Consider the following 26,041-nt stretch of genomic DNA (forward strand, 5'->3'; position numbering starts at 1 on the left):
TCATTGACACAGCGCAATCATTGTTGAATTATAGTTTGCCTCGATATCGTGCTATTTTACTCGTATTTATCGTCGGATACGTTTGTATGATGTATTGTGTTGTTTTCTCATCGCGATCTCATCGCGCTCATCAATTTCCTACAATCGAGATATCATAAAAGCACGTGACAATGTAAATGTATACATATATAAGATGTTCTATTTTCCTACCATTAATTTTTCACGACAGATTTTTCAGTCGGATTAAAATATCATGATCTCGTGCGGCAAAAATGATTAATTAAATCTGCTGTTCTACAAAAGATTCGAAATAAATGACTTTTCTGGGTTCTCATTCGTTGCATAATATTAACATTTCATAGAATGTAATTGTGTTAAAGTTACATCGACAATTTTGAACGATTAATACAGGATTAGAGCTACTCGCTCTCCTCTTTTTAGATCATACTTTTATAATATACATAAATAATATTGCTGACACAGAAAAAAAAGATTTAATGAATAATAGCGAGCGCTAATGGACCACTCGTCTGCTCAATTAAAGCTTTTACTGCATAATTTTCGTGTTGCTGTATATCGCGCTCCTTAAATAAGGCGGCTCTTAGCAAAAGCATCGCATTTTATCGCAGCTAGCCGGTTCGATAAAACGCGCGATTTGTTCGATAAAGTGCCTTTTCAAGCACGCAAACATTTTTTTCTTCCAGATATCAAAGCTATTATTTTTTTTTCTTTTTTTGGGGAGAGGAATCTGTTGCGACTAATTGCTATCGCAATTAAGCAAGTTCAAATGAAATGATCTCACGATTCGACTGTGTGTTTAAACTGTTGAAATTTAATAATATATATACAAAGCGAGAGAGAAATGTATATAGCGATTATTATTTACACAAGATTATCGACGTCCTTTAACAACACATTGCACTAATTATTATTGCAGTTGTAATTGAGAGATAGAAATTGCAAAAAAATCATAATTGTCAATTTGCAAATTCATACAGTGCGCAATAATATCTTATATTAATGTAAATGAATCAAATTAGTGTCACTTCGCTCGTGACAGATATAATTTTATCGATGATGCTCGCTGCATAATATTCGGCATACATATAATAATAAATCATCATTGCGCGATTGTTGTATGCCGCGGCACGCTTGAAAATGCATATCGAATGTACATAATGCACAGGCTCTTCATTTACATATTCACCTATCATATACGGAGAAAAGTTACATGTAAAATGGTATGGCTTTGGAACAGTCTCTCAACGAAATGCACATAAATTCCGGGATGTCGTGCGCCATTTTGCGAAATGGATATCATTTACGTTATCACGATTGTACATTGTTTATTCAAACGGAAACTCATACTAAGCTATATAACGGTGTCGCGTTTTGTGTATGCTCTCTCCCGTTGCTCTCTTAAACTAATGACCGACGAGAGAAAAATATGCCGTTAAGAATTCTCCTCCTTAGTACCTATAAAATGTAATTACCTGTGAAATTAGGTCTTTCTCTTCGCTGACTATACAACTTGTATGCACGTACAATACCGTTTTTTTTTTTCATATACATATATATACTGACATATATCTTTATTACGTGCTTGTCTATATTCATTTACGGCGCATTCTATATTTAAAATTGAATATACATAGTCCTACGACATATACAATTTACATTTAAAATTTTATCGATACGTTTAATCATAGAGATCATCGAAAAATAGAAAAGTCGAAATATTGCATTTTTTACGAAACATTTTTTTTTATTATATTTTATCGGTCGAAAATCACGCGAAAGTTTTACGTGTCGTTTTACTTAATTAAAAGTAAAAAAAAAACACTGCATACTTTTGAAAAATTGCTCAACGTTTTTCTTTTATCTTATCTTTTATTTACGTTCTCCGAAAAAGAACGAATTTAGGCACTTATTTTTTTGTAATTTATTATTTTTACGAAGAATTATTAGAAAATCCTTCTATAAAAGATTCGAGAAAAAAATAACATTTCTATTTTTTTAGAATGTTCTTAATATAGAATTTTCTATATAAAAAAAATCTATATACTATCTATCTATATAACTGGGTTTCAAAAATAAATCTCGCTATACCTATTTTTCTTCTTTCACCTTTTGGATTAAAATCATTCTGTATTTTTTTTTATGCATCTTAAATTCAAGCATAGAGATAAATGATTTCTCTCAGTATTTTCCCAAGTTTCTCTTGTATCTTATTTTTGGATGGCAAATCGAGCTCGAAAAATAAGCTCATCTCTTCGTTCATTTTTTTTGATTAAGAATCCAATCTCAGGATTCTGTTCCGGTTCGGAATAGCAAGTCTTACAAATATTTTCGCGTGAATGTTGACTTCAGCTGCCTCCAGTCATCGTTCACAGCCAATCACAGAGTCGCCCACGTCCCGATCACGAAGTTTCATATCCGATGAAATCCACGACTCGGGGGCGCTTTCTAAAAATTCGCGATTCAAGATCCGCAGTTTGAGGCAAGTTTCCGATCCTCGTCCAGACCTTAAACATAGCCGTCGGCTTCTAATTTGAGGGCGGCCTCGTAGGAAGGCAAACCCTGATCGTCCCTCGGGACATCTTCTCGCTTGTTGATCCTATTAGCCTCCGATTCGCTGGGCAGGCTGCTAACCGGGGGCGAGATGATGCTACCGGGATCGTCGGACTCGTCTTTCTTGTCCGTAGGCGAGGGCAGTGCCCGAGGGTCGAAGATGAGGCTCTCGTAAGCCGGCGGTGGGCCCGAGGTCACGGGACACGCCGGAAGAGACGTGGGCACTCCTTCTTCCTGATGGGCCTGAGTCCCCGCCGATCTCTCGAGGCACTGCTGGAAAGAAACGGGATTGTTAGAGATGTCAAAGTGAAATGAGAATGAACGAGAAATACACTGTGAACAAATTGGTTAACTTGACTGAACCTTTCAGCTAAATTACTATTTTACAGTTAAAGAATTGCATGGCAGCGATCTGTTATAAATAAAAATGTCACATTTAAATATTTTATGTTTATTTTATGATTTATTTATACAAAAAATCCGCACAGATGTCAAAAGGATCCTCTTAATTTAAGAAAGAAATTTTCTAAAGAGAGAGAAATCTTTTTTAATTAGATATTCGTAACATGCAAGAATATAAATTTAATGAAATGTTTTTTATCAGTATATTATTTGAAATATTATTAATCGTGAGAACAAAAAACAATCTTATAAATGGATATTTGTTATTTATTGCATATAGTACTCTTCACAAGTTTGGAAACAATTTACATTTTACAGTTAAACAATCGCATGGCAGCGATCTGTCATAAATACAAATATTATTTAAATATTTTACGATTTAAGTCAAAAAAATGTTTTGTTAGATTTAATATGTTACATTTAATTCAAATATGTTTATATGTTCAATTTACAAAATAATATTTAGTTGAAGGGTTTAGTCAAGTTAACACATTTTTTTACAGTGTATAAATATTAAAATTTAAAACGTAAATATATCATATATAATTAAATAAATTATTCGCGTAATAATATATAAATGAACATTTATATATATATATATATTTTTTTTTTAAATTATTGACCAATTTTTAATCTTTATTTTTTCTAAATTTTTTTATAGTTCATATACATAGAGAGGATTTTCTCTTAGAATTTATTCTGAAAATCGTGCATTGTGGGACAATATAATATTGGAAGAATTTTATGAGTTTCTCTGATTAATATTTGCCACAATAAAAATATTAATATCTACCGCAATAAGATATAAAATATGTTCGATTAATTTTACCTATGTACATTGCGGTAGATTATTGTGATAGATATTTTTTATTGTGGTGAATATTATTCAGAGAAGCTCTTTTAAAATTTTTCCAATACCATATTGTCGATTATACTGATTTTCACGATAAATTCTAAGAGAAAATTCTCTCTTTGTGTATATTATCTAAAAAGTCATATCTTTTGTAAATAATATAATTAATAAATTAGCTGTGTAATAATATATAAATGAATATTCGTACATATATATATATTTTTTTAATTTCTTAAAATTATTGACAAATTTTTAATCTTTATTTTTTCTAATTTTTTTTGTAGCTCATACATAGAGACAATTTTCTCTTAGAATTTATTCTGAAAATCATGGTAATTGTGGGACAATATGGCATTGGAAGAATTTTATAAGAATTTCTTTGTGATTAATATTTACTACAATAAAAAATATTAATATCTACCACAATAAGATATACTCGTAAAATATGTTCGATTCATTTTATCTACATACATAGATTATTGTAATAGATATGAATATTTTTTATTGCGATAAATATTAATCAGAAAAGTTCTTATAAAATTCTTTTAATATCATATTGTCGATTACCATGTGATTTTCAGAATATAAATTCTAAGAGAAAATTCTCTCTGTGTTTATTATCTAAAAAAATCATAGGTATATTATGTAAATCATATATAATAATTAATAAATTATCCACGTAAGAATACAAATGAGCACTTGTATATATTTTTTTTCTTAATTATATTTTTTAATTATTGATCAATTTTTAATCTTTATATTTTTTTAATTTTTTAGTAGCTCTCTTATGTCACTACAACACATATTAATTGATATTATAATTTATTTCTAAGCAATGTTATGTATTTTATGTCTTGTTCTTTGTATTTTACATCTTTATATATAGATTTCATTGTGTCTGTGAACTTGAAGACTTCTTAAGATGAAGGTGCAAAGTATGCACATTGTCGCATTGCGGCGTACAATTCGAGCCGCTGTTCTCGCGGCGTGTTTTTACATGTAATGTGAGGGCGTGGTTTCTACGAGATATGCGAATTTTTATTTAATTGCGTTCGCAACCACAGAGAGGTGAGTGACTGTGAGAGGTTGCGTAAAAGGTCGGTATGTGAAAATATATAGCGACTCTCGCGGTGAACACGTCGAGTAGGTGGTATGATTTAAGAGTAGCTACATGTAACATTACTTAGAATAATAAAAATAATATTAATGAGTTATTATTAATATTGAGAGCCGATATATATTCTTATCTGATTACTCAGAATGTCCCAGACATAGTAAGTATTTTCGGAAGAGATGCTTCGGGGTAAATGTGGATAAAATTTGGAAAACGTCCAGCGGGACCTCATTATGGTGATTTTTAATACCGAAAATAGAAGGGTTCCCGTGAATCAAACGTCAGATATATGTATATACATATATATATATATATATATGCAACGATAACAAATCGCTACCTTGATGAATTTTGAATTGATTTTGTTCTAATTCTGAGCACAGACATATCGTGGAAATTTTTAAATTTCCATGACATATATATGCAAATAATACGTACAGTAATTAAAATAAAATATTAAAAGTACATTTGCACACAAAAATACCTAACAAAGCGCACACTGAAAAAAAATTGTTAACTTGACTAAATCTTTCAACTAAATTACTATTTTGTTAATTGAACTTATATTAGTATTTAAGTCAAATATATATGTTTTATTAGATTTAATATGTTATATTTAATTTAAATATTTTTATATGTTCAATTAACAAAATAATATTTAGTTGAAAGATTCAGTCAAGTTAACAATTTTTTTCACAGTGCATAAATTAATATATGTTTGGAATTATTTTTTTAGATATGTAATTTTTTAATTTCGACGTACGTTTAATAATACAGATTTTAATAAAAGATTTTTTCGTTGTATGTTCTCAAAAATTAATAAAATTTGATTTCCGCCGATTTATTTGTCAAGAAGCTCAGACATTAAAAATTGTAATTTCGAATTTGGGCAATATTTACGATAAAAATAATCTTTCGATCGAGATGACATGTGTCAATCACTCAAAGACTATGAAATAAAAAATCTCCATGCCATGTAAAAATACGTACAATAATAAAAATAAAATAAATGTTTTGATTTTGACATATGTATAAATAAATTTAATACAAATTTTAGTGAAAGATTTTTTCGGTATATATATCTTCTCAAAAATTAATGAAATTTTATTTCCACCGATTTTATTTGTCAAACAGCTCGACGTGAAAGATTTGCGCAATATTTACGATGAAAATAATGTTTCGATCGAGAAATTCTCGCTTACCATAGCATGTGTGTCCATGGTGAACACTTCTAGACTATGAATGTCTGGTTCGGCCCTCCAGTACTGCGAGTACTCTTGCGGTCGATGCTTCCGGACGTTCTTGTGACAGCAGTAGCATATGAGCACCACCATCATGATCACACCGCTGATCATGGCGCTAAAAGCGAACCAATATAGACGATGTTTAGACGGGTGCTTTTTGTGCAAAAAGGTGCCCGTATACGCCCGAGGGGAAAAAAATAACGAGGCTGCTACGCTATAAAAGGACAGGTGACTGGTGAAAAAGTGAGCGTGCGATTTTTCCCGAAGGGATCGGAATTTTTTAAACACGATTAGATGTAAAACGGTCACTTTTAACACCTGCTACATTTTGACGAATAACTTTCTGTAGCGATTGAGAATGAAAAAATAAGACTCTGTATTGCGCAAAAATATCTTGAGCACGTTCTTGTACTTTAACAGATGTTAATTTACGGGATTAACAACTAAGGAATTTTTTAAAAGATTCATTGAAATTTAAAAGAACAACAGGTGTTAATTTGAGAGACAACAGGATAACAGAACAATTATTGTATCAACTATAATCTGTCTTGACTTTAAGAGTTTTATTACGACAAATAATTTAAAAATCAAATAACTAGCTCTTTTTCTTTCTTTCACTCTCGATATATATATCATGCATAACGCATACTTATAACTACATGTAATTAACAGTTATTTGTACTGAAGTCTCTTATCTCAAATTGTTAAAGCAAGCTGTGATAAAAATTTATTACCCGAGATTTAACGACGTGTTTATTTCCTCTGTACTTCTATAATTCTATATACTATAATAGAAGTAGTAGAACTTTTTCCAACTGTTTAATTCAACTCTGCTTTGCAAAACATTATTAACATTTCGCAAAATGTACATAAAATCAGGAAGAAAAATTTTAAATATTTTAATGAAGATTTTATACAATGATTATATGTTTAAAAAATGTTCTAGAAAAAATATTAGTAATTTAGTAATATCTTTACTAGATTTATTTATTTATATTCATATGAAATATCACATGTAAAATATTTCACATTGATATAAATAAGTAATAAAAAATTTGTTGAGAAGTTAAATATCGGCGCTTTTTAATTTATTTCTAACGTATTTATTGAATCTGTTATCCTTCGCGGAATAATTCATCGAATAATAATTACTGGCTATTTAGGCATGCAATGATAATTTAATATACACGGAGAGAATTTTTCGTTAAAAATTTACCTAAAATTATCATGAACGATTAAGCTGAATTGAAAATATTATGTTGCATTGTAAAATTTATATAAAATATTTTATATGTTTATTATTTTTTCAGCATCTGGTCTATTTAAAACATTTTAAAAAATCACAAGTTTTTCATATATTTAAAAATTATTGAAATTTTACTACATATATATTTTAATAAAATTAATCAAATATATCTATTACGGTAGATATTAATATTCATTTATCGCGATAAAAATATTAATTAGAAAAACTATTATAAAATTCTTTCAGTATCATATTGTTCCATGATTACCATGAATTTCAGGATAAATTCTAAGAGAAAATTTTCTCTGTGTATGGATTACAGTATACGCCAAAGGATTGAATCACAGTTGAAAAATTTCTGTTAAATTTAACAGATATTACATGTCTCAAACGGTCCACAGGAATTTTTGTGTTAATTTAACATAATATGGATATTTTAAATGAAGACACAAATACTGTGTTAATATTTTAACGTAAAATACATTTATTTTGTGCAAAACTTCAAGTAATTTAAAACATATTTTATGTAAAATTAACATAGTTTTAATGTAAAAATTAACTAAAAATATGTTACTTTTAGATTTTATCATTTCCAATTTTATTTAACTTATAAAATAAAAAATCAACATTTTATTCTGCAAATTTTAACATATAAATCTTGTCACTAATAAAACAGTATATACATATTTATTGTGAAAAATTGAAAATGGATGCACATTGTTATTTTTACATCTTTTTCAGTTGTTTTAATAGTTTAAAATTCAAGTTCAATTAACACAAAAATTTTCACGGGGACCGATTTTAACAAGAAAACAAATTTTTCCACACTGAAAAAAAATGTGTCAACTTGACTAAACCTTTCAACTAAATATTATTTTGTTAATTGAATCTATAAAAAATATTTCAATAAAATATAACATATTAAATTGAACAAAACATATATTTGACTTAAATACATATATACTAGATTTATTTATTTATATTTATATGACATATCACATGTAAAATATTTCACATTGATATAAATAATAAAAAATTTGTTGAGAAGTTAAATATCGGCGCTTTTTAATTTATTTCTAATGCATTTATTGAATTCTAATGTATATATGTTGATTTAACAAAATAGTAATTTAGTTTTAATCTACAAATAAAAAAGGAATAAGAGCTAAATAATTTCTATACTAGAATTATATTTGTGAAAAGATTTATAACATAAATTATTAAACCACGTCACAATATAACATCTTACTCGATTTAACTGTAAGTCTATTTTCATTAATTTACTTATCTTCAATGTTAATTTTTCGTATACATGATTTTATAAACATATTAACAATGGCTGTTATTGAGATTCGCAACCGACCTCCTAACAGAACAATTAGCGAGAAATTTGTTTCGCGACAATTACATATAATGACGTTGCGAGGAATAGAATATATACTAAAAATGCTCTTGCTTTATAAATGCGTTGATCTCGGGTGTTAGCATATAACTTGACTCCGTATATTTTTATTATAATGACATTGATGAATAATTTATTTTTTGCGCTGACGAAGGTTGAAAAAGACAACCGAAACGTACGACGAATCGAATTTACTTCTGTATAATATTTAATAATTTATATTATAAATCTTTTCACAAATATAATTCTAGTATAGAAATTATTTAGCTCTTATTGCTTTTTTATTTGTAAATTAAAATTTTCTAAAGAGCTGTTACAAATTATAGTAATTTAGTTGAAAGGTTGAGTCAAGTCGACACATTTTTTTTTCAGTCTACTGTGAAAGATTGGGACTGATTGTGAGGAAGAAAATCGATTGATCGAAGAGGTCCATCTTCGCGTTCGGAAGTGTTTAATGTGTTTTGCTCTTCGAACCGTCCTAGCCATCTTTGGCATCGGCTGGCGCGATTGTTACTCACCAACCAAGAAGAATGTTAACGTTGCCGTGCAGATCCGCATCGAAGCGACCGCTTTTGCTGGTCGACGACGAGCCGTTGGAATCCGGCACGGCGTTATTATTCGCATCCCCATAAATGTTGCTGCCGTTATGAGAGGCATGGGCCTTTTGCATCGCGGCCATCACCGCTATCTTCTGCATTTTATCCCGTCCTTTATCGTCGATCCGATAAGCACGATCCTAATCCGCGTCTCTTCCCGTTCCTCGCAAATAACATCGAATAGCTGGCTAATTAGCGTCGCTGAAATTAATTATCCTCTTCCTCCTCTTTCTAGAGCTGCGTAATTCTCTTTCCGCTTCGTTAAGCAGAAAGAGATCTCGATCGAGATTGATATTATATAATAATATGCCTCGCGTGTGTGCTGATTTTTATCAGTCGCGATAGTCTTCAAGATCGAGAGCAAGGTAATCGCGATTTCTACTTCGAGATCGCTGATTGTCTCGAGAAGAGTCTATTGTTTCCGGAAACTCCTCTCGTTGAAAAAATCTGCCGGATGCATCCCTTTAGCCTCCCCCCGAGCACGATCGATTTTGCATTACGATCGACTAGATCGCTCGGGGGGATCTTTGCGGCCGAATTGGACCTCCGATCTGAAACATTATTTTTTTCTCATTTTTTTACATCATTTTTATCCTTGAATCATTCTTGCATAATTATTGCTTTTATATTTCGAATTGTTTCATTTTTTTTATTGCGTATACTGAAAAAATTATTAACTTGACTAAACCTTTTAACTAAATTTGTACTATTTTGTTAATTGAATATAAATTAGTATTTAAGTCAAATATATACACGTTTTCTTACATTTTGATATATTTTATTTAAATTTTTATACGTTTAGTTAACAAAATATTATTTTGAACGGTTTAGTCAAGTTAATTTTTTTTTACAAAATAAGAATGCATAATTTTTTTAATCATAATATGCACATAATATTTTTAATTTAAATCAATTTTTAATTTTAACTTTTTAAAGGAAGAATAGAGAAAAATCACACATTCTGTTTCAGTTTTAGGATAAAAGCATGTTTTAAATTCTATTATATTACCATTAATTGTTCTAAATTCTAATTTATTTATTCGAAGTCGATATAATTCATATATTCTATTGTATATTATTGAATACCAATGTGATAATGAATGACAAATCTTTAAAGTTAACAGATAAACAGCAACAATTAAAAACGGTCCTCGTTAAAATTTTTGTGTTAAATATTTAACACATTCAGGTGTTAATTTAACATATAGCTGTTGTGTTAATTGAACTTGAATGTTAAATTATTAAAACAACTGTGTGAAAAAAGATGTAAAAATAACACAATGTGCATCTATTTTCAATTTTACACAATTTACAACAAAAAATGTTGATTTTTTATTTTATAATGTGAGGATGATAAAATCTAAAATTAACATATTTTTAATTTTTACATTAAAACTAACTGTTAATTTTACACAAAATTTATTTCAAATTACTTGAAGTTTTGCATTAATTATTTTGTGTTAAAATATTAACACAATATTTGTACCTCTATTTAACATATCTATATTGTGTTAAATTAATACAAAAATTTCTGTGGATCGTTTGAGACATTATGTGATATCTGTTAAATTTAATACAAATATTTCAACTGCGTTCGGTTCGAAATCGTGCATAGAAAAAAATGACTAAATTAATATATATTTAGTCCATACTGCCAAATGAATCATTTATTTGAAACAAATAAATATTTATTTGTTTTGAAAAGAATTTTCTTATATTAAATAAATATTTTTCATGTTAAATAAACATTATTCAGATAAACGATTCATTTGACAGTATTGAAATAAATACTGATTCGAATTAAATAAATTTTGTTTTCAATGTGCCGATTTGAACGTTCTTTAAAATCTCCGAGTCCCGTACTATTACTAGTTTAAACGGAGATACATTTTACGACTTGCTTTTGTCGAGGCGGAAAAAAAAATTCCCTCGGATCGGACGTCGCGCATCACTTTGCGTCCTGTCGCGACAATGCGATTCTGCGCATCCCGTCCTTTTACGGAGTCGAGTCGCGACGCGATTCACGCGGAATTTCAATGCTCCAAATTGAATTCCTCATTGTACTCACGTGTAGTATGAAGAGGAACTCCCCCGCGATCGCACGACTTTATGGATTTCCGGTGGCAGGTTTACTCGCGCGTGAGACGCGCACGTCATCGTTTCTCCGACACGTTGAATTTGGGCCGATAGCCGCCTTGTTCTCTGTCAGAACTCGTCTACAGTTTCCTTATCACGATCTGTAAATAAACGATTTCTCGAGTTTTTCTTGTTTGCCGAAGTGAAAGGCGACACTCGTATCGAATTTCCGATATCCATTAAAAGAAAAATATATATTTTACTTAGAACACACCTAATCACAGAAAACATTGTGTATTCTATCTCAAATATTAGGTATTAATATACCGAAATTAATGTATATTTTATATTAAATTATATTTTATATTTTATCTAATTTATTTTATGAATTAAATAAAATATAATTAGAGATATATATATTTTAAATTTTTAATCCAATCATTAATTTCGACGTGAATTTTCACCGTCATTTTCTGTTTCGCAAAACAGCAAGTGTTTACTTGTAAGAATTTCAATTTCGTTGAATAAACTTTGCAAATTTCAGAGCACGCACGTTAACGAGGTAGTTTCCCATCTCATGAAAATATATATCGAAATTGATGAAATAACGTGCATAATATCGATATTTTGCGCTGCCGTTTATATTTGTTTATCTTGCGACGATGATTGAAAAAAAGTAAATATCGGAGTGTCTCCGAGAGAGATGATATTTCCCCGGGAATCCTTCCATATTCTCAGATAGCGATCGATACTCATTTTGAGCCCGTCTGACATGATAGTTAATTTCAAGGATAATCTACTTGGTGTTAATTTATTAGACCGCGGCTAAGAGTCAATATTTTACGCGATTATGCGCACGCAGAGAGATCAAGGAAAAGAAAATGTTAAACTTTAAACTTTAGCCGAGAAACTTTCAATAAGATTCTCTTCTTTAAACAAATTTCGAACCTTTAATTTATTCTGCGGTAAATGTATAATGTATGTATATATTTAATAATGTAATTACAATATTATTAACATATACATTATTCTATTATGTCAATTAATATATAATGCTAGTAAATTAAAATTGTAAATTTAAGACTTAATTTGAGATCTTTGTTAGTTTCTCACTTTTAGTGAAGCTTGAAATTTATCTTAAAATCGGTGAATTCGACTTGGGTTTTTTCTTTTTTCAAGACAACACATTGTGATGCAAATTTTTCCTTTTTTTTTATTTATTTATGAAAGGCAAAACTCTCTGTATAGAAACGACTAGAAAACTTGCCTTTGACCGCGCCTTTACTTTGCGCTACTTTGATACACTTTTTCTTTTCTCTTCTTAGCGGTATAGTATCCGCATTTCTGTCTGATGCATTAATGAAGTTGCAACCGGATGCGATAAATACGCGATAAAACTATATAGGAATATTCATCTTCTTGCGTGTATCCATAAAAAATTCAATTACGATTTGTATTCATTAATATCTATAATAATAATTATTTAAGTCGCATATTTATTTTTTTTAATTAAAATTATATCTGCGAGACGAAAACAATCCTTATTAAATATTAATGCATTAAAAACATTAAAGTTAAAAAATGACAATTGAAATAATTAATTAATACACACGATGCAATTTAAATTTAATTTTATTATTTATTACACCGAAAAAAATTTGTTAACTTAAACCTTCCAACTAAATATTTTGTTAATTGAACATATAAACATATTTAAATTAAATATAGCATATTAAATGTAACAAATATTTGACTTCAAATACTGATATATTTGTTTAAAATATTAATATATGTTTAATTAACAAAACAGTAATTTAGTCGAAAGCTTTAGTCAAGTTAACAAATATTGCAACCATTTTTGTTTGATATAAAGTTGTAAATGTTTATATATAATATTATGTCAGATTATTACATTTTTAATTACGTAATCGAAAGTCAATCTATCGGTAAAGAAACGAAGCTTCATCATTTGTTGCAAGTTTTTTTTTTAAATCGATAATGAGTATAGTTTATACGCTGTTGTACGATGACATCATGTGTCCCTTTGTGTGACGAACTAATCGATAACTGCGATTAAACTTATGCCTCTAGTCGTTGCAGAGAGAGCATAGATAAAAGACGGTATAACTCGTAGAATCATTTCTAGTTCGTGCTGAATTTTAAGCAATTCTTGTAGCCGGGTCTAGATCGATACTGAAAATAGTGCGCATGAAACCGCACGAAAACCCATATATATCCGAGAGACGAAATCACTGCTCGAAATTGTACTTTCCGGACTTCATACGATAATGGGAATGTATGTCGTTTGTTGCAGATTCGCGCAAATGAAGGACATTAGATGAGGAAGTTTGCGAGACCGCTCGAATTGCAGGTAAGTCGATCATGCAAAATTCTATTAACAAAACGAATGTTATGTAATTTATCTTGAATTGTATTTAATTAAAAAAATGTACTGATATAATTGCTTCATAAAATGGAGCGAGCATAAAACTTTGCTCCACTAATTCGCAACACAAGATTTTTCACAAGATCCAATTGAACGAAAGAAATGAAAGAAATTTGATTTCTGTTTTCTATTAATGATGAAAATATAAAAAAGAGATACAATACGTCTGTTATATAACGTTTGTTATATAACTCAATACTTTATTAGATTGAATTATTTTTTTATTATATTATTAAATTATTTTATTTAGTAATTTCGTTATTTGTTCTTCATTATTTTGTTGTCGGCAATATAGATATTAAAAAAATCAATTGACAAAGTCAATGTATATGTGTGATATACATATTATTAAAATTGCATATTATAACTTTTAAACATGCGTACTTTGATGAATCTCGGAAAATTATCTATCATTATATAATTAATATTTCGATAAATATCTGTCTATTCGTTCTTATTTAATCGAGAGGAAATTTTCCATTTGATCGCGCTATATATTTTTGCCTGGAGCGAAACTAATTGACATCTCATTAAAACAGCATTCAATAGATACAATTACGTTTAATATTAGCAATATTGTTCAACGTATCGACCTAATCAACTGTTATGGCAAATTATCTTCTGCCTCATTCGAATCTGGAGTTATACCGACTATCCAGCTGCGCATTTAATTTAACCTAATCAACCACCCATGCACCTGCTTGATTATCTGAGGAGGCCACAATGTCACGCGATATTTGACCCGACATTAATTTTATTTATATTCTTCGCAATTGTATGTAGCGGTTTTTTTATTTAAAAATAATATGACGCTTGCATAGATATTTAATCATCGTTCATCTGAAAAAAATTGATTTTTCCCGAGACATATTCAACTGTCCATTTAACTCTCATACAACACAAAATAGGTATTACGAATGTTTTCAAAAAATATTTTTAAATATTGCATAAAAACATTTTAAAATGGTTTTAGGAATATTTTAAAATGATTTAAAAGTTTTTTGTGATTACATTTTTTAGAATATTTTAAAAAACTTTTAAAAATATTTCTAAAAATGTTCTTATCGATAATATCAGATTTTCTTAAATATTTGATACATATTTTTGAATATTAGTTTAAATCTATATTCAAAAATATTTCAACGTGAAAAAGCGGATTTCTATGTCCGATAGAAACATATTAAATATTTTTAAAAGATTTTAAAAATATTTCTAAAAGATTTTAAAAATATTTTGTACTGTATGGACTGTCCACGAAAAATATCAGATTTACATTTCTGACATTTAACTTATCTACTCGATTATTTTTACGCAGCATAATTATTATTGAATGAAAATAATGAATATTTTATGGTAGACTGTTAGTGATAGTTTTGGATATCTTTTCCTCTCTCCTCCGCATATTTGTAGAAGCTATTTATAAGTATAAATTCTTTAATTTCCTTTACTTTCTAATTCATGAAGTGTCGTATATTCGAACGCTTCAATCGGGCTTTCTTGTTAATCGACGGCCTTGGCTCACATTAGCTATACTTGAGCTGGGCAGTGCGATATTCTCTCACGGCACATTTATCATGTATGTGTACATGCATGCATTTGTCGATTAGATCTTTTAAAAGGATTTTTTTATTTTGGTTATTACTCAAAGTCCTCGAAATTTTTCGATACGGATCGCAGAAACGTCGATGATTTGCATATCGAATTTTTTTATTATTTGCGATATTAATACAAATGGAAAATTGCTCTCGATTATTTTTCGCTTATTAATTAGGCACTCTCAATTATGGTATTAATTCTCCTTTACATATATATATAGAATAATTTGTGTAATTAAATCTATAAAATAATATGCATTATTATGTAACAATATATATGTATTATTATAATGTTGTAAATGGAATGTATTATTATAATTATGTTGTAAAATGTTATAAGAGATAGTTGTTTCTTGAGTATTGAAGTATTTGCCGAGAATTTGTATTAATCGTGGAAGGTTCGTAACGCATCCGTGCTTCTGATCCACTTCTTCAAGTCGAACTACTCTCTAGTGTGTTCGACAACCAAAACAAATTCTCAATAACATCCTGAGAATCCTTCGTTGATATTGATTTGAATCTTTATAAGTACTTGAAAAATAATCGTCTTCGTAGCATTCATAGCATTCATAGCATTCGCACAATATTACGTTTTATACACATTATAAAATAAGGGGAAAGACTAGAAAATAGTTTTACAATTTTTTTTAAATGAATCACGAAATATTAATTAAATTCCGAACTATTACTGTATATTTAATTTGTATCCATTTCACAAAGCCGTGAGAATTTACAGAACACGGGTTTAAATTAAATTTAAACGTTGCCTTAGTTGAATTGATTGTGAGAAAAATGCTTAATTATTTAAAAAATTTGTGTTAAATTTAACAGGTATCACATGTCCCAAACGGTCCACAGAAATTTTTGTGTTAATTTAACATAATATAGATGTTTGATGGATGTTAAATGGATGTTAAATGATTATATGGATATTAAATGGAGATACAAATATTATGTTAATATTTTAACACAAAATAAATAGAAAACTTCAAGTAATTTAAAATAAATTTTGTGTAAAATTAACAGTTAAGTTTAATATAAAAATTAACAAAAAATATGTTAATTTTAGATTTTATCATTCCCACTTATATTGCAAAATAAAAAATCAACATTTTTTTAACAGATAAATCTTGTCACTAATAAAAGAAAATATATTTATTGTGTAAAATTACAAATTGATGCACATTGTGTCATTTTTACATCTTTTTTCAGTTGTTTTAATAATTTAACATTTAAATTCAATTAACACAACAGCAATGCGTTAAATTAACACATAAATGTTAAATATTTAACATAAAAATTTTCACGGGGATCGTTTCTAACAAGAAAACACAAATCGTTCTACTGTATGCGTGCTTATATTTAATATGGCTTTTCGGAAAGAACCATTAGTGACACCAAAATCGGTCACCATGACAAAGTGTCCCCTTTTAAACGAAATCCATCTTATCTTATGGGCCACTTCCTTTTGGTAATGACCCAGCGACATTTAGCCGCATTAAAGCCATAGCTATACAAGCTCTTTCTGTATGCGCATGTATGTGTGAATGTGTATATGTATGTCATTACTTTCGCAACTTTTCCGAAGGTCAGCGGAACTCTCGAATTATTCACAGGATTCTTCCTGGTGCATCGCAAATTCATGTATATCAAGACTTTTTCGAGCACATTCGTCTCCAATTTTGTCAAATTTCTTTCGGTGTATTTTCGTATTTGTCGAAAATTCATTTTTTATTCATATCGATGTGATAGTTACTGTCATCGTTGTATTGTAAACTTTTATAACACGTTTATATTATCGAGGTACTATAATAGTAGAATCGATGTCGGCTAAAATATGTAGAACACTTCAGGTATTATGTATGCAATGTTAGTGTTGCGATCCCTAAACATTCTTTATATAATCAGGATGACAATTCAGAAAAGAGGATCGCACTTTTATCAAAATTAAATAATTTTTTAATATACATAATATATAGATACTGTTTGACGTTGACATCGCAGTTTTTAATATTTAATTATTTTAATGGACTTCTAGTACTTTTAAACTTAACACACTTTTAATCAATGGGATTTTTGATTATTTTTTTAATGCAATTTTTCTAATTTACCCTATTTAGTAATTAATGTAATGAAAACCACATAGATATATTTCTTCATCTTACATGAGCTCTTTAATTAGTGTACTAATTATTGTTATCAAAGCGTATCTCGACGGTATAAATAGCATGAGTTATATTAAAAATTATATATCTATTACAAAAAATATTAATTACATATACACATATATTTTCTACACGCGTATCTGTCTATATATAAAATTGCTGTTTTTAAAGTGCTCAATTTATAAATTTCTTAAAAGCTCACAAAAAGTTTTACGAGAAGGAAACTCGATGTAGTAGTTAAGAAAAGCTGTCGTCACAATCATTGGTTTTGCACGACGAGTTCTCTAAATTGTCTTTTGTGACTTTCGTGAAAAAGTTTCATTAATTCGTTCGATTTTACAAAAATTAGACTTTGTTGAGAAGGGCATATCTCGAAAGTTTTTCCCTTAATTTTTTACATATATATATATATATATATATATATGCACAAAGAGAATTTTTTTTTTAGAATTTACCCTGAAAATCATAGTAAGTGAAGAATATTTAAAAATCAAAGACGAGTTGACTAAGTTTTTTCTTGAATAATTGGAACAAAATTAATTTTATAAATTCTTCACAGAAAGTTAGATCAACTTTAAAAGGATAAATTTAACATTGCATTCCTCAATTAACAAAATGCCTTGTTAATTTTATTGGCAAGTAAATGAACTAAGAAACATATTTATTTTGTTAACTTTACCTACTAGATAAATTAACAATTTTATTCTGTTATCTCGATAATATTTTCTCTGTACGAGTTGAAAAAATGCATTTGTTATAAAAAGATTAAGACAAAGATTAAGAAATATAAAATATTAAAGAGATTATTTTTTTGACAGAGAGCAACCTTTCATGAGAAATGTCTAAATAAATTATTGTATAGCTAGCAATATTGTCCCATGATTTTCAGGATAAATTCTAAGAAAAAATTCTCTCCGTGTACTTTTAAGACACATCACGAGTCTCCCCTGATTTAGACGAAATACTTAAATTTTTCTACGGAGCTCTCGATAGATTCGAGATTTGTCAGTTGTTATTCATCTCTTAAGAAATAAGGGTGAGATGTATAAATAAATGAGAACCTGCAGGTAACTACAGGGAAGCATATAGATGTATGCTCTATCTGCGGTTCGCTAATTGGAGTTGTCATATAATGTCACAGCACTCCAATTAGTTTCTCCAGACATGATACGTTATACGTAACGAAAATTATGCATGCTAGTGTTAACTCGCATATTGTACGTAAATTTGGCTCCTTAACACGTCACCGATACATTCGATTAGCGAAATCAACATCAGCATATTTTATTCGAAATATATAAGATGTCCCAGAACTGGCGGAAAAGTTTTTAATGGCAGATTCCTGACGATTTTTCCTCAGCGAAAATGTCGAGACACCAATAATTTTTGAATTATAAGCAGTTGAAAATAAAGGTTTTTTTGGAAACTAAGCCATGTGGGAACAAAATATTAACAGAACTACATTTATCAGTTAATTTTAGGTAAAGTTTGCTGTAATAGAATTTTAACAAAAATTGGAAACATGCTAAAAATGATGGTCTTTCTCAACATTTTTACTAAGGAAAAATCGTCTCCAAATACCAGGAATCTGCCATTAAAAACTTTTCCGTCAGTTCTGGGACACCCTGTATAGAAAGGTTACACACCTTGACTGCTCGATTAATTCAGTGAAATTCAATGTCCAACAAAGTCTCACACAAAACACATTTATTTACGTAGAAAATTTAAAAGACACGAGTCTGTTGTAATTTTCATGTATGAAAACAAAAAATCCCATTCTACTCTGCGCTATTTTTAATGCAATATTCATGGCTGCCCTATAATTGCTTCGTCGCTTCTAATTAGATGTTATTAAAGCGATTAGTTAAAAAATAGATCAGATTACCTTGAATTAATGTAGTACGAAGACTTTATATGAGCTAAATCTTATCACCGTGTAATATATCATACCTGTATTTCTAATCATGACACTCAGGTGTTTCAAATAGACTTACCAACTAAATCAAATTATAATTTCTAATTTCAAACATGATAATATCTCATTGTTAGTATGACGTTAACAAATGTTCCCTTTTCTAGACTCGGATAAAATGGATTATATATAGATTAAATATAAATTAAACAAAATTAAATTCTCTTTTTCGAAAATTACAACGCAAACGAAACCATTATTACGTATCATCGTGCATTTTAACAGCATGTTATCAGAAGGTATTTTTTTATTTTAAATTCAATATTTCATTAATTTATCTATTAGATAAGCGAAATTAAATCTTCAGGGTACGAAGAGCATGCTGTATAATAAATAAAATTATCGTTATCGCGATGTTTTATAGCGCCTCCACGTATCTTCCGAGCAACATTTGTCTCCCTTACAATTAGTTAGGCAAAAATGAAATTTTCGCGAGCAAAAACAGTTGATCAATTTGTGTTAAATTTAACAAATATCTCACATGTCTCAAACGGTCTACAGAAATATTTGTGTTAATTTAACATAATATGATAAATAGGGACACAAATACTATGTTAATATTTTAACACCAAATAAATGCAAAACTTCAAGTAATTTAAAATAAATTTTGTGTAAAATTAACATAATGTTAATGTAAAAATTAACTAAAAATATGTTAATTTTAAATGTGATCATCCCCACTTATATATCATAAAATAAAAAATCAACATTTCTCCCGTAAATTTTAACAGATAAATCTTGTCACTAATAAAACAGAACATATTCATTGTGTAAAATTAAAAATAGATGCATGTCGTGTTATTTTTTCAGTTGTTTTAATGATTTAACATTTAAATTCAGTTAACACAACAGCAATTAGCACATGAACATATTAGATATTTAACACAGCATTTCCACGGGGAGCGTTTTTAACAAGAAAACACAAATTTTCCTACTGTGTCTCTCTTAGTTAGGCAAAAATGAAATTTTCGCGAGCAAAAAAAGACGATGCAAATGCAATCGCACTTTTAAATAAACTTGGACATCAAACGTACTACGTGATTGCGTGCGTGTATCGATTAAAGGACGGCACGTGACATATGTGTACGTCGTATATATATAGTCTATAGTATATATAGTGTTCTATATATATAGAACTATACGTGGGCGCCTTCGCTGATGCTGTGGTTGTGGGTGGGTTTGCCCTCGGTCACGCAAAACCACGTCGGCCTTTTTTTCCGTTTTGTATCGAACGCCTCGCTTCAGTTCGACGCTCACGATTCGCGACTCGAGCGAAGTTAATCTTTCCCAAGATAATGCTCTCGTAAAAATTCGGGGTGATCGAAAAGAGCTATAAATAACGATTATAGCGATTAAGGATTTTATTGTCGGATAAACAGTCGTCGCTGTGTGTTGCAATGTGATCGAAAAACTTGTGAGTCGATAACATGTTGAATGGAAAATAATTATTGACTAAATATAATCGCTGAATCACTGAACAACTCTGAGCTTATTCGCTTTTTAAGATTTGATAAAGGATAAAATATCTCATGTGTATTATTGAATTTTTATTTAAAGCAAATCTTAATCATTTTCCAGCTTTTTCGTCTATATATATGACAAAATATTATTGATCGCTCTTATTTTTGCGAAAAGTAAAAATGCAAAAAATAAGATGTAAAGTCGTTTGAGTCGCAAATATGGGAATTTAATATTGTTAATAATTTTTGACTTTTTTTATGGAATTACTAGCCTCGAAAAAATATTACAGTTTTTAATTTGAACTATAATTCATAATAGCTTATAATAACAGTAAAAACGAGCCAAGAAAATATTATACGCTTGTTTAAATGACCTAGTATGTCACTGCTGCAAGACTTTCGATTAAACTAATGAAAGTGCTTAATTGATTTTATATAGAGTGACTTATGTCTTTTATGTCATATGATTACTATCTTAAATTTTTAGTACCTAATTAGTTTAGTGGAAATTAATTTAATAAACATATATATTCATTAAAATAATGATCTGAGGATCAATATTAAATTAATGATATTTATGTTTGATCTTTTTTTTGTTTAATTTTATTCTTTTGTCGTTTAATTTGTTTTTAATTTCGTATCTCATATCTTCCTATATGTTTATGTCTTATTTTGTAACATTAAATTTATATACATATATTTTTTTATTAAAATGATCAAAAAATAGCTAAACCATTGTTTTATGTTTGTTTTAGCCACATTATTGATTGCTCTATCAAAAAAAATAATCTAATATTTTATCTTATATTTCTTAATCTTTGTCTTATAACGAACGAATTTTGTTTCAACTTGTACAGAGAAAATATTATCGAGATGACAGATTGAAATTGATAATTTATTTAGTAAATAAATTTAAAGTAAAGTTAACAAAATAAATATGTTTCTTAGTTCATTTACTTGCCAATAAAATAAACAAGACGTTTTTTTAATTTTATTGAAGAATGCAATGTTAAATTTATCTTATCTCTTTAGAGTTTTTAAAAGTTGATCTAATTTTCTTCCAATTATTAAAAAGAAAAATTTAATTAACTCGTCTCTGTTTTTTAAATATATATAATTACAATTCTCAATTTGTAAATATGATCGAAACGAATGATATCTTCCGATCGCCGAAGATAATTCGCAATCAGTCTGCCATCGTTATTGCTAGAAGGATGTTTTTCAGTAATTAAAGCATCCGACGTATGAAATATCGTGCTAATTATACTTTCGCATATGCTGTTACGACATCGCGGGTCGTAAATAAGTATACCCACATTTCTAAGGATTCGATAGTACTTATAACGGCTCTTGGATGAATTTCCTAGCACGCGCGCGATAGTGAGAATTAATACCGTCTAACAGCTTGTCATGATCATCACGAATGTCATGAGATTTAATGCCATGGCGAGACGACTTCTTGGCAAGATGACTTGCTACAAAGACGACGTGCGCCAGCATATCATTTTATAATCCAACGATTGCGATGGGACGAGAGAGTGACGTCGTCAACCGTATACCGGTATTACACGTTGCTTCTCTGAGGAGCACGAAGAATAATTTAAGATCCTCCGAAGAGAACGCGGAGATGTATGTGACGTTTGCGCATACAGGTGCTGACGACCATCCCTATGCGATGTCACGTTCGCCTAGTGGCTGTATAAATATTTCACGATATATATATATATATATATATATATATATATATATTTATATTTGTTGTCGATGTGACAGGGAGGATAAAGTACGCAAACTTTTTGAAGAGTATACTTGGCGAAAATTTCGATTATTTTATGATTAAGGAGTAATGCCACTTTAGCGAAAAAACAGCCTAATATTGACAATTTTTGGAAAATATATACTGAATGGAAAATCTGTTAAAGACTCTTATTGTACATACTTTGAAGTGTATTTACAAATTTTTTTTCAATTTTTTTTATAAAATGGCATCCCTAGAATTTCATTCTGCAAAGAAAGCTTCTTTTTACGGATAATGTTCTCCGGCTTAGAACTTAGAAAGTACGTACGGAAATTAAAAAATATCGTTTTTGTAAAAATAATGCACGTTTGAACAAAAAGTTGGATTTTTAGGTAAAAAATTATACGTGAAAAATTGTTTTCGACGAAATTTCAAATCCGTACCTCTTAAGTTAATCTTATATAAAACTAAAAAATGTTTGGTCTTTTATTTTAGGTCCAAAATTACAGAAGAAATCTACTATCCGTGAGAAGAGCCTATCTTTGTTGAATTCTGGCGCCGCCATTTTGTAAAAAAAATGGATAAAAAATTTGTGAATATATTTCAAAGTTACATACAACTTTTAAACAGATCTTGTACTTATTCCATTCACTATATATTTTCAAAAAATTGTCAAAATTAGGCTGTTTTTTCGGGCGCTAGAGTGACATTTTCCTTTAATGAGAGAAATAGGAAGTATCTTTCGTGTCCCGATAATGAATCAATTGGCGCTATCGATAATCCTATGAGCTTGTAGATTAAGACGAAGTAAGTTCATTATTTACACGTTCAATTAAAGCATGTAATTAAATTAGGCGAGTGATGATTTAGGGTTCCCTTTTCCTCCTGAATATTAATAGCGGTGCTTTAACCAAATGATCTTTACGTAGGGTGTTCAAGGTAGTAGTGAAAGTCGCCTGAAATTACCTTAATATTCTGTAGTTTTATCATCTAATCGCCTCATGAAATGTCCCTTTATCAAATCTCTTTAATATTTTATATTTCTTAATTTTTGTTTTAACGAACGCATTTTTTCAACTCGTATACAGAGAAAATATTATCGAGATGACAGAATAAAATGATTAATTTATCTAGTAAATAACCCTAAAGTAAAGTTAACAAAATATATATTGTTTCTTAGTTTAGTTACTTGCCAATAAAATTAATAAGGCATTTTGTTAATTGAAGAATGCAATGTTAAATGTTTCTAATTTATTTTTTTCTTTTCTGATAAAATTGATCTAATTTTCTGAAGAATTTAAAATTAGTTTTTTTTTAATTATGTAAAAAAAGAAACTTGATTAACTCGTCTTCGATTTTTAAATACTCTTCAGCTTTAAAACTAATTTCTTCGAATTTCTACATTTTTCACAAGATAATCCATCTGTAAACACATTGCAAAAACCCTTCATGGAAAAAATTTTCTTAGAATTTACCTTGAAAATCATGATAATCGTGGAATAATATATTGGAAGAACTTTTTTGATTAATATTTATATATCACAATAAAAAATATTAAATATTTTTTTATTATGTATCTACATAATAAACTTAATTGAACATATTTTATTTTCTATCTTATTGTGGTAGATATTAATATTTTTTATCGTGATAAATATTAATCAAAGAACGATTACCATAATTTTCAGGATAAATTTTAAGAAAAACAATTCTCTCTGCGTTCAATTTCATCCTGAAAATCATGATAATCGTAGGACAATATGATATTGGAAGAATTTTATAAGAATTTGTTTGATTAATATTTATCAGAATAAAAAATATTAAATATATACATAGTAAATTTTGCTATGCATTTACATAATAAAATTAATCGGACATATTTTTTGTTTAACGGACAATGCGATTAACTGCGACATCGAATATTTGAATACAGTTTATGACAGTTTACTTAGACTATAGTTTTATCTATTTTTGTTTTTATTCGGTTACAGTCTCTGACTTTCTTGTTGTCCTTTTGCTGATTTAAATTAGTTATGATTTGGTTATTTAGTTAACATGTAGTGTTGAAGACGAACGACATACCTTGAAGAAAGAAAGTTTTGAAAATGAATAACTCAAGAAATATAAGTTTGATTTCTAGGTAACTATTATTAACATTTAAATTAAAGTTCCAATGTTAAATAATATGTCAAAACATTGTTGTTTTTCCAGTGTTTCATATGCAATTAATTTATTCTCTATAATTACTTGAAAAGGATCACAATCGGTATGGTTGAAACGTTGTAATAACTCACACAATAAAATAAAAAAGCAGCCAGAGTTGGTCACTTAATGTTTCTAATTTTCATATTTTATATATTTTATTCTAGTAGACATTAATAATTTTTATCGCGGCAACTAAAAAGAAATCCACGATTACCATAAATTTCCCGTAAATTCAAAGAAAAAAAATTCTCTCTCTGTTGAAATTCACTCAATACCTGTTTGTCTGATGACAGGCTCGAATTAGCCGAGCGAAAAGAAGCAGTCAGAGCGTTGGGCACTTAATGTTTCTAATTTTTATATTTCATATATTTTATTCCCGTAGATATTAATATCCTTATTGTGGCAAATAAAAGAAATCCACGATTATCCATAATTTTCCCGTAAATTCAAAGAAAAAAAATTCTCTGTTGAAATTCACTCAATATACCTGTTCTGATGACAGGCTCGAATTAGCCGAGCGAAACTGACCTTTCCCTGAGTGCACGAAAGAGCCCGGTCGATCGGTCGCTCAGCGAACACCTGCGATACGGTCTCTCCTGGCGATCGATGACGGCGATCCTGGCCGGTGTCCATTCGCTCCAAGTTGAATCAGCACGACGACCACGACGGCACGACGTCGCGCACCGGGAGTCGAGACCCTGTTCGGGTAGGTCCTGGTGCGTCCGGTCCGTCCTTAGTACGGTTCCATCGGAGACTATCGGCGTCGACGGTCATGGCATGCTCGTTGCTTGGCTACGCCACGCGACTCGCGGCCAGGCACGGCATTTAGGTATAGTTCACGTGTGCTCGAGGTACGACCGACATCGCTCCCACCTTCCTCGACGCCGTCGTCGGGGTTGCGTCACACTCTCTCTCGACCACCCTCTCCCGACTCACCCTCTTTCTTTCACCTTGGT

At 29.4% G+C, this 26,041-nt stretch overlaps 2 protein-coding genes across 6 annotated transcripts in view; one reads left to right on the forward strand and one right to left on the reverse strand.

The window, feature by feature from the left end:
• fdl (fused lobes) overlaps nucleotides 1–26,041 on the forward strand; it is a 49,501-nt gene that overhangs the window by 10,030 nt on the left and 13,430 nt on the right. For all 3 annotated transcript variants that reach the window (XM_029304081.2, XM_029304083.2, XM_029304084.2), the window contains exon 2: nucleotides 13,819–13,875. The gene's annotated coding sequence lies outside the window, so the exon portion shown is untranslated. The remainder of the gene's footprint in view (nucleotides 1–13,818; nucleotides 13,876–26,041) is intronic.
• s-cup (spermiogenesis-related protein stanley-cup) lies at nucleotides 805–25,935 on the reverse strand. Of its 3 annotated transcripts, none has more exons than XM_029304099.2 (5): nucleotides 25,614–25,935; nucleotides 11,497–11,665; nucleotides 9,351–9,979; nucleotides 6,143–6,287; nucleotides 805–2,844 (listed from the first exon to the last, which is right to left on the reverse strand). In XM_029304099.2, the coding sequence occupies exons 3-5, from the start codon at nucleotides 9,527–9,529 to the stop codon at nucleotides 2,527–2,529; spliced, it is 642 nt and encodes a 213-aa protein (XP_029159932.1). In that variant the 5' UTR covers nucleotides 9,530–9,979; nucleotides 11,497–11,665; nucleotides 25,614–25,935; the 3' UTR covers nucleotides 805–2,526. The 3 variants fall into 3 exon arrangements, with proteins under 3 accessions (XP_029159932.1, XP_029159931.1, XP_029159930.1); XM_029304098.2 differs by having other exon boundaries at nucleotides 805–2,841; nucleotides 6,143–6,299; XM_029304097.2 differs by having other exon boundaries at nucleotides 6,143–6,299; nucleotides 25,614–25,934.

The sequence above is a fragment of the Nylanderia fulva genome, unplaced genomic scaffold (genome assembly GCF_048542155.1).
Source record: "Nylanderia fulva isolate GAGA-0341 unplaced genomic scaffold, ASM4854215v1 Scaffold10, whole genome shotgun sequence".
Classification (NCBI taxonomy): domain Eukaryota; kingdom Metazoa; phylum Arthropoda; class Insecta; order Hymenoptera; family Formicidae; genus Nylanderia; species Nylanderia fulva.